Source organism: Archocentrus centrarchus, unplaced genomic scaffold (assembly GCF_007364275.1).
Source record: "Archocentrus centrarchus isolate MPI-CPG fArcCen1 unplaced genomic scaffold, fArcCen1 scaffold_26_ctg1, whole genome shotgun sequence".
Lineage (NCBI taxonomy): Eukaryota > Metazoa > Chordata > Actinopteri > Cichliformes > Cichlidae > Archocentrus > Archocentrus centrarchus.
The window spans coordinates 4,339,333-4,356,039 of record NW_022060256.1 but is presented as its reverse complement, the minus strand read 5'-3'; the positions used below and the strand labels follow the sequence as shown (position 1 = coordinate 4,356,039).

At 44.3% G+C, this 16,707-nt stretch overlaps 1 protein-coding gene across 1 annotated transcript in view; it reads left to right on the top strand.

The window, feature by feature from the left end:
• The first annotated feature begins 2,392 nt into the window (after positions 1-2,392).
• dapk1 (death-associated protein kinase 1) overlaps positions 2,393-16,707 on the top strand; it is a 75,106-nt gene continuing 60,791 nt past the window's right edge. Inside the window, exons 1-2 of the mRNA XM_030723728.1 lie at positions 2,393-2,507; positions 3,165-3,361. Coding sequence (XP_030579588.1) covers positions 3,300-3,361 — 62 coding nt within the window. The 5' untranslated portion in view covers positions 2,393-2,507; positions 3,165-3,299. The remainder of the gene's footprint in view (positions 2,508-3,164; positions 3,362-16,707) is intronic.

The window sequence follows — 16,707 nt, the reverse complement described above, 5'->3', positions numbered from 1 at the left end:
ACTAATTCAAATGCAGTAGTAAAGTAAGTAAAGTTTATTTATTTCACAGGCAAACTGTCACAAAGTGCAAGACCAGAACATCCAGAATCAGAAGCTGCTGATGAAGCAAAAAAAAAAAAGCTAAAGGATAAATAAAGTCAGCAGACTCGAGTTTCCTCTGCAGATGGAAATCCATTTTATACTGGCTGATAATTCAGTCCAACCAAACGGTGCACCAACCACATTATCATCCTCAAAACTCCTCTCTGGCTGCAAAGTGTGATAACAGGCATCATTTCATTCTCCTCCTTTTCTTTCTCTGCTTCTTTAATCATGTGTCACATTTATTTGGTTCAGATGCTCCATTAAAAACTAACTACCAAAAGCTCCATTTCAGAGTCTCATTTGCCAAACTTCCCCCTGTGCTGCTATTAACTTACAAAGCAAATATTTTGAATATTTGTGTCTCCGTTTTGAGGATTAGCTGCTTAATTATTGTAGAACAATGAGAGAAGAGCAGCAAAGCATTCAGTTGTGATCAGTTAAACTCACATGGCCTTAACTGAGAATCCAAAATATGAATCAAAGCCATAGAGAAGCTCAGAGGTCAGCAAAGTCCTTCTGCTCTAATTTGTAACGTTTGTTTCTTGGTTAATCAGCCAGGCTGTAACCTGTAGTTATATATTTTCCACAGGCAGGCAGTTAAAGCTCATTTTGCATTTTACTTTGAGTACTTGTCATTTGTTTATTCTTCTTATTTTATATCTAATGTAAACAAATGCAAACGCTAGTTTGTAGTTTGTGACAGTTTCAGTCCCACCTTTAAGCTTCAAATGCAGTCTGCAGATACATGAACATTCAGACTAACAAATCTGATCACTTGTTTCATTTAGTGTCCACAAACCCCACACAGTTCTTTAAAACCATGAGAAACAGTATTAATATATGAATATTTACAGTGCACAGTGGGTGCAAAAGTCTGAGACCACCTAGAAAATCTTTCAGATGTGTTAAAAACATGAAACCATTCACAAGATCTGAGAGTTTAAACCCATGAAAGATGGACAGGACATTTTATAGTTTCTGTAGTTTCTCAGTCAGCATTTCTGGTATTAACCAGAGGACACTTTATCCACTCATCACAGACTTTATACACCCTCAGTCATCATCATTATTCTTCAAGTTTCCAGCAGAAAATTGCTCACTAAGTCTCAGTGTGATGATGATTCATCAGAACAAAGTGAAAGGAGCTCAGCATCAGCATCGGGTCGACTGAAGGTTTCTAAGGAGGCAGTGCAGTGGCACTTGGAGAGAGGTGAGCACGATGAGGCAGATAAAGACGTAAAGCTTTGTGCACCGAGAGAGAAGCAGATACATATTCACACATGCAGGATTTGATAAATAAAAGTCACAAGAGTCCAATCAGAGTCCTCAATCCTTAAGGTGGGCCGAGACAGAGCATCATTTCACAGTGAATGATGGAAAATGCTGATGAATCCCTCCTCTTTACCGAGTACCCACCACCACCATGTGCTAATCATATGAAGTTCAAACAAATGGTGGAGGCTGTCTTCTTCTGCTGAAGCAGTCGTTTGGACACTGCTGTATGAACATGTTTATGACATGTTCTTTTTCTTTTTTGGTGGTGGAACTGAAATATAACGTGATTTAAATCTGGTGGTTGAACTTGGTTCTGGATTAGACAGATAGCTATCTTTAAAATACTGGTTTCTTTTTATTGCTGCATCACAGAGACGTATTCAATACAGCAACAATAAGGAGAAATATCAGGTCTTAAAATAGCAAAAAAGCCAGAGAAATGAGGAAAGCAATAAAAACAATAAACGTTTTACTCTTGTAGATGCCTAATAATGGCTTTGTGATCTCAGAAATGTTATTAGATATATATTTTATCTCTGACTCATACATGCATTACTGCTGAAACGTGTTAATTCATTACAGTAATGATAAAAAGTTTGAATTTTGTCAGTTTTACTCTAAGAAAATTATATCACTGGTAGCAAAATAAAAAGTAAATTACGTTTTAATTACATAAAATGTGTTTTTCTCCAAATTCTCAGCTTCTGTGATTAAAAGTGAGGTCTGCTGCCCTCCTGCGACTGAACCGCTCCTCATCGCAGTCACGCTGCCTTCACGGCGCGTAGAAACCCGGAAAACTCCACTTCCTCGTATTTCGGACGGCAAACACCCGCCAGTTCCAGCGTGGCTTATTTTTATCGGAACACAATTACTCTCTTTATTGTTTCCTTGTAATATTCTGGCCTTATCGTTGCCCATACAACCGTAAAACGTTAAATAAGACGGGCGGGTCGCTCTAACGTGCATTCTCCTATTTAACCGCAGGCCGTGAAGGCGGCGCCAGGACCAGCCTGCCTCACATTGTTAACATTGATTTCTCCCGTTCAAAGCAGCATTTTGTCTTCCGTGAGCCAAACCTGCGTCTCAGGCTCCGACAAAACGCATGAAATCTCGGCTCCACCTGGCAGCGGGACCCACACCGGCGCACCGTAAGAGACTTCACACAATATTCCACAGATTCTCTGTTTCTCGGTGGGAAATCATTCCTGCTAAGGTTAATTCCTCAGACTCCAGGAGAATATAACGTTACCGGGGCGAGTCGTGGGATTCATTTGGGAAAAGCTGAACGGTTTGGTTATTAAAGTAGCTTTTTAGGGGTGTGTGTGCGTTACTTTGTGGCGCACGGGTGAACGGGGGTAGACACCTGTCCGGGTCCTCCGGGGTCATTATTGTGAGGATCTGACTTTCCTCAGCAGTCATTTTCCTCGGCGGACTGAAAGCAGCAGCAGCAGGAGGAGGAGGAGGAGGAGGAGGGTGCGTGTTTCCCATGGCTACACCAAGCTTCCACAGGGGGGTTATTTGCATTCCTCTCCAGCCTGTGGTGACACACATATGCATATATTACTATTATCTTTAAACCTGGCAGCCAAATAATCCAAACGTGTGTCCGGGGCAATAGCAGACAGAGTAGGCACCGGGAGTCGTGACGTCGCCCTGGAGGTGCAGGTTCACCGCTCAGGCAGTTTGGGCTCCTTTTGTTGACTGAACGCCCACCTTTCCCCCCTGCAGCGCCACTATTTCATTATCTAATGGTCTCATTTCTCTTCTGTCCTCCTCCTCCTGTTGATCTTCTCTTGGCTTGGAAGCCCGAGCATGAGGAGGATTGGTGGCTGTAACCCTGCCCAGACCGGAGGCTGCTGGTAGGGATGGTGCCGCTGTGAAGAGCCGGTGTGACGAGCCTGTGGTCGGGGGGACGCGAGAGGAAGCAGCGCCTGGACATCATGACTGTTTTCAACCCGGAAAATGTTGAGGAATTTTATGACATTGGAGACGAGCTGGGGAGGTGAGTTTAGTTTATTTAGCCCATCCGTCCGGAGTGTGCGGAGCTGTGGTCCATACACTCAGACTTCATGCGTGTCAGCACCCCCCACCCTGAGTGAGTGAGGCTGATAAGCTTTGATTAATGCAGGCCATGATGCATTGTTGTCAGTGATGAAGAGGTCACTGTGTGCTCCTGTAGGTCCCCCTTCCTTGAGATTTATTGCTGGAGGAGGGCTGATGCAGATCTCCATCCCGTGTTTGTGTTTGGTCAAAGCTGGATGCTGACGATGATGAAGAAACTTACTGTATATGAAAACTATGGATGAAAATATGCATATGAAACAGTGACAGATGACCTGCTTTGACCTTTCTCAGCCAGCAACAATCTCAGGAGGGAGTTTGTTTGGGCTTTCAGAGAAGAACGAAGGTCTTTGATGATGTTTTCAGCCATAACTGTAACTGAATATAGATTCTGATAACTGGCACAGCTCCCTGTGTGTTATTTTTTATTCTCATAAATTAGCTAAAGGCTGGATACGCAGCTGTCCTGTTTTCGGTGCTGTGTTTACTGCTGAGCTGTCTTAAAAACGTTGATTACATGATAGTAAATGTAAGCTGGGCTGGATCCCAGGTCAGAAACATGAAATGTGAGGCTTGTTTACTCTGTGCTGGTAATAATCAGCCAGCTTTTTCTGCTCCTTGGGGCCTTTTCTGGCATTGCCTAGTGTTCACCTTCCCGCACTCGGAGGAAAGCCTACGCTGCTTTAGCTGCTTCACTCTGCTGCTTCACTCTGCTGCTTTAGTAACAGAGACGATTGGGGAGCTTTGTGTAATGGGATTGAATTTCTGGCTGGAGGTAAAGTAGACGACTACGTGAGCGTGATAGTCTCGTTTGGCAGTTGCTCCAACACTGGGATCTGTCCTCTGTTGTGGGTGACTGGGAGACTGGAGAGTTGGAATCATGTTGTCTGCCATCACTATTGAATGATCTTAAACTTTCCAACATCTGGAGTGTTGGAACACAAAATATTTGCTGCTGTGGTCTCTAATAAAAGCATTTATGCATGCTGTTTGTCAGAGAGTGCTCCAGTAGTAGGATGACTGTGGGAACTGTATTGTGCATGGACACAAAGAGGCGTGCAGCTTGTGTGCGGCCAGAACTCGACCTTGGACCTCAGCAGGTTTCACAAGCACAAACACTTCTTCTTCTTTCAGCTGCGTCTTTTATGGCCGAGGCTGATGTTACTTCTCTTCTCAGCAGTCACTTATAAATTTATGTGCCTGCCATCACAGCCACAATTACATCAGTAAGTTTTTTATTTTTAAATGACAGCTGGTGGAACTGAATGTGCTCTGGTTACAGTGATGTCCTGCAGCAGGACTTCAGGCTTCTCCTTACTGCTGCGTTACATTTTAATGAGCACAGGTAGCCTTATGTAACACTGGGGTGCATTGATCCTCAGCACTCCCAGACTGGGCCTGACACCTCTGCATCAGCTGCCCACGGGAGTTAAAACAAAGCCAAAGGAGACACTTTGGTGCAGTTCAGAGGGTTTACTGAATCTTTATGAACAGGCAGGCTTCACAGGGGGGAGGGGGGGGGGGGTGTGAGGTTTTGGATGAACATACAGAAGTGACCGTGCAGTGTTTACAGTTTTTAGTTTTGGCATGCTTGAACTTGGATGAACTTTTGGATAAACCAGAGTCAGTTAATGATAAAAGCTGCTGAGTCTTTCAGCTCCCTGGAAGCATGACCCCCACTATAAAGTCTAACATGCTTGAAGACTGAGAGCCTTTTGATCCGACTGTACTCCAGGCCTGCCGCTGGCTGCGCTTGGATCAAGGCCCGTTCCGTTTGGCAAAATGGGAAAATGGGAATTCACCCAAGCAGTGACTTTATCCTCTCACTGACACCGACACTGCCTGCTTAAGAGTTCATGCATGGTGGAGCTGATGCCTGGTGAAGTGAAGCATCTAACCTGGATGAGCATCTATCCACCCTGAGCGTGCAGGCAAAATAACAAGCAGGAATAAAGCCACAGAGAGCATTTTTGGGCCACGTTAACAGCTTATATAATCCTCTCTCTCAGGTCTGTTTAGAATACCTGCTTCGTCTTGATTTGTATCACTCTGTGATCTGTGTCTTATTGCTTGCCCAGTTTTTCGGGCCTTTCAGAAGACAACCTGGAAAACTGGAAATATTAGAAGTGCCAAATGAAGTGTCAGTCAGAGGATTGATTGTGTAACCGCAGGTTGAACAGTTAAACCTCCAGGCAAAGCATCAAGTTTTTGCTTGCAAATCCGCACTTAAAAATTGTGACTTGTCTCACACGATGTGCATCAGTGGTCAAATTCATCCTTTTGAATGATCTCAAAAAATAAAAGCGCAGTTAGCTCAGAGCCCGGCAGTGTTCATTTTAAAGGCCTCCTGACAGAAATTGCCACTGCTGTTGGCCCCCTCCAAACCCTTTCATCTAAAAAGTAAAGCACTGACCACATCTGTGCTCAGCTAATCTCTATAATTGCTTCACAGATTGGCAGAAAATTCTCACTGCATGGCCTCAGATCAGCAGGGAATTGGTAAAGACATTATAGCTGCTGGCATCTCAAAGGGTCTCCTGTTTGACGTCTCCTCGGAATAATGGTTAAGTGTAGGCTGAAGCGCCGCTGGAGTGTTTAAAGCTTTAATAGTGGTGATGTGGTGTGTGGATGTGAGACTGCAGAGAAAAAGCATTCAGGCTCAGAGCCTCCGTCACCTGCAGGGTTTTTTTTCCCATCAAACCTTTTAGCTCATACAGTCCAGTTAGATTAGCAGAAATAAAAATCTGTAATTGTTTACATGCATTTACAGTGCACTGTAGATGCATGCATGCATCCGCAGTGCATTATGGGTGGTTGTTGTTGCTCCTCAGCTTCATCTGTGACGTGTAGTGGAATCAGGTGTCCCAGTGGTGAGGTTCTCACCCCATAGATGGACTTCAGCTGCACCTTCTTGGACTGCTCCTCAGTGAGCCCAGTGCTGCAGGACATTAACTAGTTCTCCACCTGCTGCAGGCTGTGGTTAGAGATCTCCAAACCAGATGGACTAATGCCACAAGCTACGGTCCACGAAGTAGTCGGAGTTCATCCGACTGCAGGGCAGAACCCGCTGGAGAGGCAGCTGAATGCCATCGAGCTGACCTACCCGGTGAACCAGCTGGAGGGGATAAACAAGACAGGAAGGGGTGGGGCTAGGAATTTTAAAAATAAGAGTGAGGAAATCGTCCGCTGGTAAATCGATCACAGATGGTGGAGGGCTGAAAGAAATCAAAATGCTAAAAATGGCTCCCAACTATAGTTTGGCAGCAGTTTGTTTACCTGGGCAGCTTTCCCAATTAAAATGCGTGTGGGAAACACTGATCGTATGAAACGGATTCAGAGCTTCTTTTAAACTGACAGAAAAGTCTAAAGCGAAACCCAGACTAATTAGACTCAGTCACGGCCAAACGTCTCTCGGGTGGCTCTCACCTGTCCTGTGAAATATCTGGGACACTGTAGAGCTTTCTGATCAGGATTTAGAGTTCATAAACTGAGGGTGTTCAGTGGAATTATGGGTATCGTCTAGTATAAGTGCAGGTATAATGGAGCATTTTTCCATCACAGATGACACTGACTGGCTGCTGTCTGATCTCTCAGGTGATTGCTGTAGTAGAATAACAGCAGACTGTGTGTCTGTGCTGATCTAACCAGAGCGTGCAGTCATTTCCAGTGACCTCAGCAGGGTGAAAAACCAGCATCCACGGCTGCCTGAAGGAACTGGCAAAGCTTTCAGTTTGGTCATGTGAGCTGAGTTCTGGTTTTCCTTTTTTTTTTCTTCCTTCTTCTTCTTTTTGTGGTGTGTGTGTGTGTGTGTGTGTGTGTGTGTGTGTGTGTGTGTGTGCGTGCGTGCGTGCGTGTGTGTGTGTGTGTGTGTGTGTGTGTGTGTTTGGAGACACACTGACTCAGCCACTTCTTTGCCTGATTAGGAGAGAGAAAAATGACACGAGCCGACAGTGAATCCATTTGGTGTGTGCGTTTAATCTGGTCCACATGGCAGTTTCACACTTTGCATATTTTTGCAGTGCTCGCTGCTTTGCCTCTATCATTAGTCTGCATTAATCTGACTGCTGTGTGGCTCTCTACCAGTTAGCCCTCCTATTGTATCTATGGTCTGTGTGTGTGTGTGTGTGTATTTGCCATTCGTAGAGGAGGAGGAGGGGTGTTTGCAGCTCTAAAAAGATTCTGCAATGCAAATGAAGGTAAAATCATTAAGCTGAGGCTGCATTCGGGCTCTTCCTCTGCAAAACTCTCCCCAAAGACGAATTGCTGTGAATACAAAACAGGATTATATGCGAGACATCCACCCGGGTTCCTGTATTAAAAGACGATATAATTTAAAAATAATTTCCCCTTAAGAAATCAGTATTTTGCTATGGAGGACACTAAAAATATATCTCCAGAATATATGCTACAGCAAACTGAAATCTTTTCTATTAAGCACACCAGGAATGTCTCACATACACTTCAGACAGTGCCCCAACCAGCTACTGACCTAGATTCGCCCCCCACCACCCACCCTTAGTTATACTGTTGGGTGGAGGGGCAGTCTGGGTAGCAGGAGTGGCCTTGATGAAGCCTGTCACTCACCCACCCCACCCCAGTCCTCCCCCTGGATCCCAGGGAGCAGCGGTGCAGTCTTATCAGGGCAGCGACGCCTCGATTTTACAGCAGCAGTTTCGGGGATCAGCTCTGGTGCAGCTGTTGGACATTTTTTGTGTGATAAAAGCATAGATTTATAAAAACCTTAAAATGAGGCACTTTAAAATGAGGGTGCAGGAACAGAACAAAAGGCAGAGTTTAGACACTAGAGCTGAAATTTAGAAAATTGTTTCCATTTTTTCATCTCTTGTAAGAGCCGTGGATAAAATACATCAGTGATTGGAAAAGACGAGAGCGCCGCCTGTAAAAGCCTGGACTCCATCACAGTCCATGCAGCGTGAATCAGCCAGCACTGATGGTGTTGAAATGTCTGCCCTTTGTTTCTTGGTGGCATCAGATGTTGTGCGATCTCATCATTTGCATTTTTATCTCAGGATTTACCTTCGAGGCCCGACTGCAGGCGTCTCTGTGTAGTCACTGACAGGAGGCTTTTTTGAGTTTGAAATAAGTTGGATAAATATTTCTTGAGAAACATAAGAAGTCACATGATCACTACTGTCCCACCAGAGGACTCGGGGAACTGATTAGCATAATCCACATCCCTGATTTTGAAGACTTTGGGTCACACAGATGATCGTGCTCAGTCAGAAAACTTGTGCTCTGAAGTTCTCAGACCCAGACTGAGGATGGTGCATCGCCCAGCGGAGCTGCTCGGTGTGGAGTTTGTCAACGCTGCCGCGACGACAGTCTCATTTGTGCCCACACCCACGGATGAGACGTGAGGATAACAGCATGAAGAACGTGTTCTGTCAGTAGTACTCACTGAATATTCAGATGCTTCTTCCTTGGCTCTGCATGAAGAGTAATTCACCGCTGATCTTATGATAACATTATGCACCATCTGACTTGGTAAATATGAGTGTTTCCTCCTTGCCCACACTTGGCATTCGTTTTCTCTCTGCTCATTTCTTTGATCATGATATGAACTCATGTCACACGTTTTGTAAAGTTTAGATCAAGTTCTTCCTCGTTCTTCAGCTCAGGGAGACGGTTCCAGTGACGGATCCTTCAGGATCTGAGGTTCACTGTTTCTTTGATCAGCCCGCTGACAGAAAAGTGTATATTTATTTTTATTATTGGTACTACCCTGCAGTAATGTGGATATGATTATATGATCAAATATTGAAACATTAATTCAGTGAAGTCAGTTTGTTGTCTTATTACTTGATTAATAAAACAGTCTTTGATGCATTGATTCATTCATACTTAAACTGACTTGTTTTACAATAAAAGAAAATTAAAAATCCTCTTGTGCACCCCAGACTGTGATCGATTTTTTTTTTTTTTTTAAATGTCAGATTTCTGCACTCGGTGTCAATCATCAGGCCGGTTGGACGAGCAGTCAGTTGATGATATTGAGAGAGCTTTAAGCATCAGTAGCAGAGGTCAAACAATCAGCTCCTGCTGAAACTGCCACCACACTTGTAAGGCAGTAGAACGAGCACATTTCCAGGCCATATGCTCCGGCTTATTATCAGAAGGTTGGTGGTAACTGGAAACCAAGCCTGAATAACTGGGGTTAAAAGGGCAAACTGAGAATGGTTTATACAGAAGCGCCGGGAGCCGAACATCCTGAGACGTGTTTGCTCGGCTGCTACGTTCCTGTATGTATTTACATTTTAGTCATTGACATTAACACACTTGTCACGCACAGCCTGAGCTTCAGCCTGTCTATTGCCAACATTAGCAGTAGTAATAAGTAGTACATGAGTCAGAGAAGTATGCTAATATTCCTTTGGCCTCAAGACTATCACGAAAGAAACGTAAACAAGGAAAGGAAGCTGTGAGGTGAGCGCTGGTGTTAACGCTGTCTGTGCTCCTGCAGCGTTCAGAGGTCCGACTTCCTGCTTCCTGAACATCACCTCGTCCACTCGTCTGTGGGTGACGTTATTCTTCTTATTGCTCCCGTTAGACTCAAACTGCAATCAGCCTACGAGCCAAATTGACTCGTTTGGAAAATCCTCGAGGAGCATAATGAGTTATTTTCAATTAATCTCTGCAGTCAGGCCAGGATAATTGGATTCCTGCCAACTGTGTTAGCGGGTGACTGGCATGAAGGTGAGTGTGTGTTTGAGTGCACGTGAGATGGAGCTGCGATCCTTTGTGGTCAATTAGGAGAGATCTGCAGGCGGTGGAGCGTGGAAGCTGAGGGGTTGTGAGCGGTGGAGGAAGACAGCTTCTGCCTTTCTTTTATCTTCTGCAACTTTTGATGCTAAAGCTCTCTCTGGGTCTTTCCTCCAGCTGTTAGCAGTAATGAATCTGACTGCACTTAAGTAAACTGCACCTACTAGGATTACACAGAGCCTTCTTTTCTCGCTACATAAAAGCCTGGACGAGCTGAACCGCTAATGAAAAAATGTACCTGGAAAGGATGCTGTATCTCCTTTGGTTTACGCTCAGGTGAGATTGTTGTGTAACCGTCCTTGCTCGTCTCATTTCGTGGAATATCTATTTTCTTTTCACACATGCTCGCCCACTTATGCCAGAGATGCTTTCCTGGGAAGGCGGAATTTTATTGTGTGAACATGAAGCAGATTAATGGTATGGATCCTTTAAACAGGATTTCATCACTTAAAGCTGAAAGATACCAATTAATTATGGTATGAATACTGACTTATGTTAATTGGCTTCTTTCTACATCGTCCACTCTTGAAAAATACATTTTTAATCTCAATAAAAAAAAAGCCTATAATAAAACAAACTTTAAAAGTTTTGGTAGTTGAAAGTGAATGTTAAAAAATTAACACGGTACCTTGGAGAGGTCCGGAGTGTGTGTCTGCGTACAGTAAAGTCCATGTGGGTGTGTTGAAGACGGTCACAGTGATGTTGGGTAGGTACAGGAAGCCTGAGTGAGTCGAGTGTGAGAAGAACACCGACCATTTCTCAGTTAGAGGTCCAGGACTGTTACTAAGTTACTACACCTCAGCTCTTCTCTCTACCTCCACATGCTGATGAGTTTTTCTGTGTAGGTTTACATAAAGCATCATTTGAAACACTATGAGCAAAATATCCTTAATCTTTGAAGGGATTAACTGTCATTGTTGGAAAATATTCCGAAGGCTTAAAGTATAACTATTGTAAACTTAAGTATATTAACTAAAGCCTGCCTGAGCGGAGCGGCGTGGGCTTCCTGCCCTCTGCTCAGGAACCTCCTTCAGTAAGTGGGCAGAGATGGTGTTGCACCACAGACACAGCAGACACCACACCAACAGCGTGGTTTAGAAAACAGAGAATGCAGCCTTACTTTTTCTGTCAGCCTCACATAAAGTGACAGAAATTCCTCTGGTCCTGTTAACCTTCACAAATGTTCAGCTGCGTGTATTTAGGTGGATCCATGCTGCTGTTTAGGCTTTGGGGAGAGGAAAAGAAAGGACAGGAGCTTCCAAAATGAACTTCTAATTCATGCTGACAAAGTCAGGCTAGAGGTGTTAAACATTCAAACAGTCCCATCATCATTTAGCATTTGAATGTCATCTCCTGCCTACTTGTCATTTTAGAAATTGTCTGGTTGAGGCGGTCGCAGCAGCACAGACCGTCTTGGCACAGCCTACAAAACCAGTGTGCGGGCCTGCTGATTTCCCCTGAGTCACGGCGGAGTTAACCAGCTCGAAACTTGCTGAATGTCAGTTTCGCCAGACGTAGGGGCCCTGTTTTTAAAAAGCAAGCAGAAAAAAAGCCCCCAGCAGCCCCCGCCCCTGCTGCCTCTCCTCGGTCGTCCACACAGGAGTCCAGTACTTCCCTTCATTTGTATGCACAGCATGAAATGAAGTTTGTAATGTTTCCCCTCTCTTTAACAAATGGAGCACGTTAGTACCCACAGCAGACAGGTGAATCTCTAATATACTGACTGTATTAGTGCTTTCTTTTAATATATCCACTCATAGTTAGCCTCCAGCTGCAGCGGAAGCCCCCAAACACTGTTGCCCCCCCAGGGACTGCACAGTTAAGCTGGGCACATCCTTCATGATTGTCAGGCCATCGGACATGATGATTGATCAGGCCGGGTCGGAGGGGTCTGCTCCATTTGGCTCAGTCTGCAGATAAAGTCATGTGTGGTTTGTACAGTGTGGCCTTTTGTAAGTATTAATGTGCTCAAACATGTTTCGTTCCTCAAACAGTAGATGTAACTGGGCTTTTATGGACCTCATCAGTAGAAGAGCAGCAGAGATTTTAAGGCTCCAATCAGTGCACTCCTGTTTAAAGTTAGTGCTTTATTTAATAGAAACCTTCATTTCTTGATGATTGTGTCATCATAACCGTTTCTTTTTCAAAGACCCCGATAGTCTCTCATGACAGGATAGATGGTTATAACCTTGGTGGTTTTTCTTTAATGCTATTATTAATTAAAATTTCCTATTCTTTGTTTCTTTGGTTTATGATGAAGTCCCTGCAAGGCTGGTGAACTAAAGGCTGTCCAGTAAAGTCCTGAGTGAATCTCCAAAGCTTTCGAGCTGCTAAACATCTGCACGTTTTTCTACCTTTGCTTCATATCATGCTAATATTAGCATATAGCTCCTGGCACTGCTAAACATAGCCCGAGGGAGCTGCTTAAATATGCTATCAAAAGCAGGTGTGCTGTGTGTAGAAAAGACGCACACTTATCATTATGTCCTCATAATGACTGAAGTGAACACAATCACAGCCTGATCAGGACGAACCGGGCTGGTCGCTGCCGTCAGATATGAGGAATGGTGACTGCACGAGTTCACTCGGGCGCTTCGTTGTTGGTGGTGTGTGAAATCTGCAGTGACGCGTGTTTCTAATCTCTGCTATAAAAGTAATTAGATTTCAGTCAGATTTAGTTAAATTTTATTTATATAGCACCAAATCACAACAGTCACCTCAAGGAACTTTTCATACTGTAAGGTAAAGACCCTACAATAATTACTGAGAAACCCAACAGTCACAACGACCCCCTATGAGCAGCACTTGGTGACAGTGGGAAGGAAAAACTCCCTTTAACAGAAGAAACCTCCATCAGAACCAGGCTCAGGGAGGGGGGGTCATCTGCTGAGGGGGGAGGGCGACAGGAAACCAGGATTTATTGATCTCTGCTGGTTATTCAGTCAGCTGGATTACAGATTAAAGATCATTTATATATTTTTGCAATTTCTGAAAATTTTTCAGACTGTTTTAATGAACTATTAACTGTTTTGCGGTTAACTAAGAACATCACAGTTCATCAGCCCATTCCACTGCTTCCCTTTATTCATTTATTTATTTTCATCAGTTTTTCCAGTGATCTATGGGAATTTGCACACATCGGTCTGTCTGGAAAGATTCTTACAGGGCACCAAGGTGATTGTATTCATATCTGTCTGCTGATGTTCTCATAATTACCACAGCGAGCCCGCTGGGATCATAACAAGTCGGTTATTTTTTTTTTGCCTCTGGCGGCTGTTGGTCATAACAAGTGTGAAGATGGCAAAAGAAACCTTTCACCTCTCCTCTTTACCTTTAAGCACAATGTCTCCATTGTTTGTGCCGCCTTGAAAGCTTGGGCCTGGGGGAGGTGAATCGCATTCCTGTGACACATTGAATGTCTTTTCACTCTGGCTATAGACAAGGGCAAACACTGCCTGCCTCTCATTTAGCTGTCTGTCAGTTATCTGTCCATCAGAGGAGCCATTAGGACTTTTTTGAACCCACAGTTGTGTCTGAATGAGACTCCTCCTCCTGAGTCACACCTGGCTGCCAGACTGTAAAACAGCAGAGTGGAGGAAAAAAGTCTGTTCAGCAGAAAGTTAGCAGGTGTGATGTGAAACCTTCCCTTATTCACGCGGGGTTGCTGCAGTAGATGGATCCGCCCTACCTCACGCAACCCTCCCGGGGATTTGTATCTCCTCCTGGTCTTGAACCAGGGATCGTTCACATATTAGGCAACTGCATTAGTCGCTCCAGTATTGTAATAACTTTAAAACCACTGCCATTTATTTGCAGTTCTTCTCACAGATTTGGATGCTGTGTGTCAGGGCTCTTCAACTCCAGGCCTCGAGAGCCGGTGTCCTGCAGGTTTTAGATGTGTCCCTGATCCAACACACCTGAATCAAATGGCTGAATTACCTCCTCAGTATGCAGTCAAGTTCTCCAGAATCCTGCTAATGACTTCTATATTTGACTCAGGTGTGTTGAAGCAGAGACACATCTAAAACCTGCAGAACACCGGCCCTCGAGGCCTGGAGTTGAAGAGCCCTGCTGTATGTGGTGGTGGTGGAGGAGCGGTGGAGCATGAATGCGCAGGTGTGCGCACGTGCACACACCTGCTGAGCAATACTGATTTTCAATGCTCACCTGCAAAGATTTTAGTTGCCAAGGATGTTGTGACAAATAAATAATGAGTCGTTATAATCAGCTGCAGCTGGTAGTCCTCGCTGTGCTCTCCCGCCTCAGTGAGGCAGCTACGTGCAACTGAACTTTCAAAATAAGAGTGAAGGAACTGCCTGCTTTTATACTGACAGCAGATCAAATGAAACAAATGAAAATATATTAAGGTGACCTGCTCAGGTAAAGCCTATCTGTTGGAAAAGCAATGATTTCATATGTTAGACTGATCGTTTCATTGCTGATACAGGAAAACGGCTCTCTTATTAAATGTTTATTGGATACTTGGTTATAGCAGTAACTGCATAAAAGTTTAACTACACTGTGAAATACCTGAAGTGAGGTTGAGTAATGCCCGTATCAACAGTGTATCAATGCTCCTGTTTTTATAGATACTAGTGTTTAATGTATGTAGAGTCATCCAGCCCCACCTCAACCACTGAAGTGAGACTGAGTCTGAGACCCTCTCAGTGGCCTTGATTCTGTTTAATAACTTCCACAGAGTCAGAAAAAACTCCATCAAGACATCCTGATAAAATCCCTCTGTGAACGCAGTGCACACGCCGTTTACACCCACCCAGGATTATCTACCCGCACTCTTCCTTCCTCCAACCAGCGCCGGTTCCTCCGCTCGGTCTCTCGATCCTGTTGCCGTGGTTACCCTTCCGCCGTACACAATGGCGCGGTGGTTGCATAATGTTTTTCTGCCGGTGCAGTTTGTGGCCCACACTACCGCTGAGTGGGCCGGGAGCACTCCAAGCCGGCCTCCCACACTTCGCTCCATGCTGATGAAAAGCCCGGCCTCACCGGGGAGTTTTTGCACTGAATCACATCGGACGGCGCTGAACCTCCAAGCCTGAGGCTGCTGCCCCGCTGCAGGGGCATTGTCCTTTTGGCTTCTCTGTTATTGCACTGCAAAGGTGCTGGCAGTTAGTTTGATAGTCTACTCTGTATCTATTGAAACTCAGCTGGATGTGGAAATGAACAAAACCGGCCTCCCAGCCGCTGACTGGTTTTTGTTTTTCTCTTATATCTATATAAGAGTCACATCAATATAAGAGCATGACAAGTCTTTCACGGTGCCACTTGTTGCAGGAAGTATAACCTGTGGGCTTCTACATTATGTTGCTATGACCAATATGCAGTTACACACCGTGACCTTTTGGAGGTCGGGCCAATCAGATGTGTTCACTGGGCATTCAGGAATTATATTATTTTATGTATAAATGTATACAATTGCTTTACTCAGATTTCCTGTTTCCTTCCTTAGATGCTGTCATTTTGTCCTGTTTGATGTTATTTGATGTACAGCACTTTGGTCAACAGCTTTAAATGTGCTATAGAGATAAACTGGACTCTTGCAGGAGTTTTTAAAAAGCCTTCTGCTAATTAAAATGGTTAGCATAAAATCTGTCCTGCTGCAGCTGCTGTGTGAGTGTCATGTAGCTGGAAGTCAGGGTTATAAAGCTTCAGATATTCTCCGTTTATTAGCGCTGAAGCTCCAGAGCCCCAAGAGAGTCTTTGTGTCCAATTATTGGAGACAAGAACACTTTATGCAGCACATGCAGCCAGAATTGCTGCACTCTGTTTTAATTTGAAGATGACACATAATGATGCCACATTCAGTTCAATGTAAAGGAGAACCAATGACCAACGTATTGATGATTATTTCTGAGAAAAATCTCTTCTGACCTTTACGATTGCCAGTAAATAAGGTTTCAGCTCTGATCTTACTGTAATTGTCAGCTGATGATACAAGTTTTTCTTGGAGTGCTGCTGTTAGAGTGGAGGTTCCTGCTTATACTCTGTCAGCAGTTTGTAGTTTCAGTTCACTGTTTCTGTACTTATCATTTCCTTCAGCATGTTTACACCCAACACGAGTCAGATGGAGAGGAAGTGTTAAGAGCTGTGAGAACTCCAGCTCTGCAGGAACAGGCTGATGTGAATCTGGACACTGACAAAGGATGGTGTGCAGAGCACTGGGACTTTATTCATCCCCCGTGAGCCAGACAATTTAATTAAGTAGAGAAGCAGGGCTTTAATTGAAGTGACCAGGCACATTTAAAGGGATACATCACTCAAAAACAAAGTTCTCTTCTATTTATGTGCACTGTGGGTGGAAAATAAGCACTAATTCTTACAGGGACATATTGATGGGAAAATGTTCATGTTGTCACGTGTTTCCTTCAAACCTCTGCAGAGACCTTTCTGGGAATCTGTAACTGGCAGGATAACTTGCAGGATAACTGGTGGGATATGATTTAATCTGAGCTGTTTTCCACTTTCATGCTGCTGTCTTTCTCTCTCACA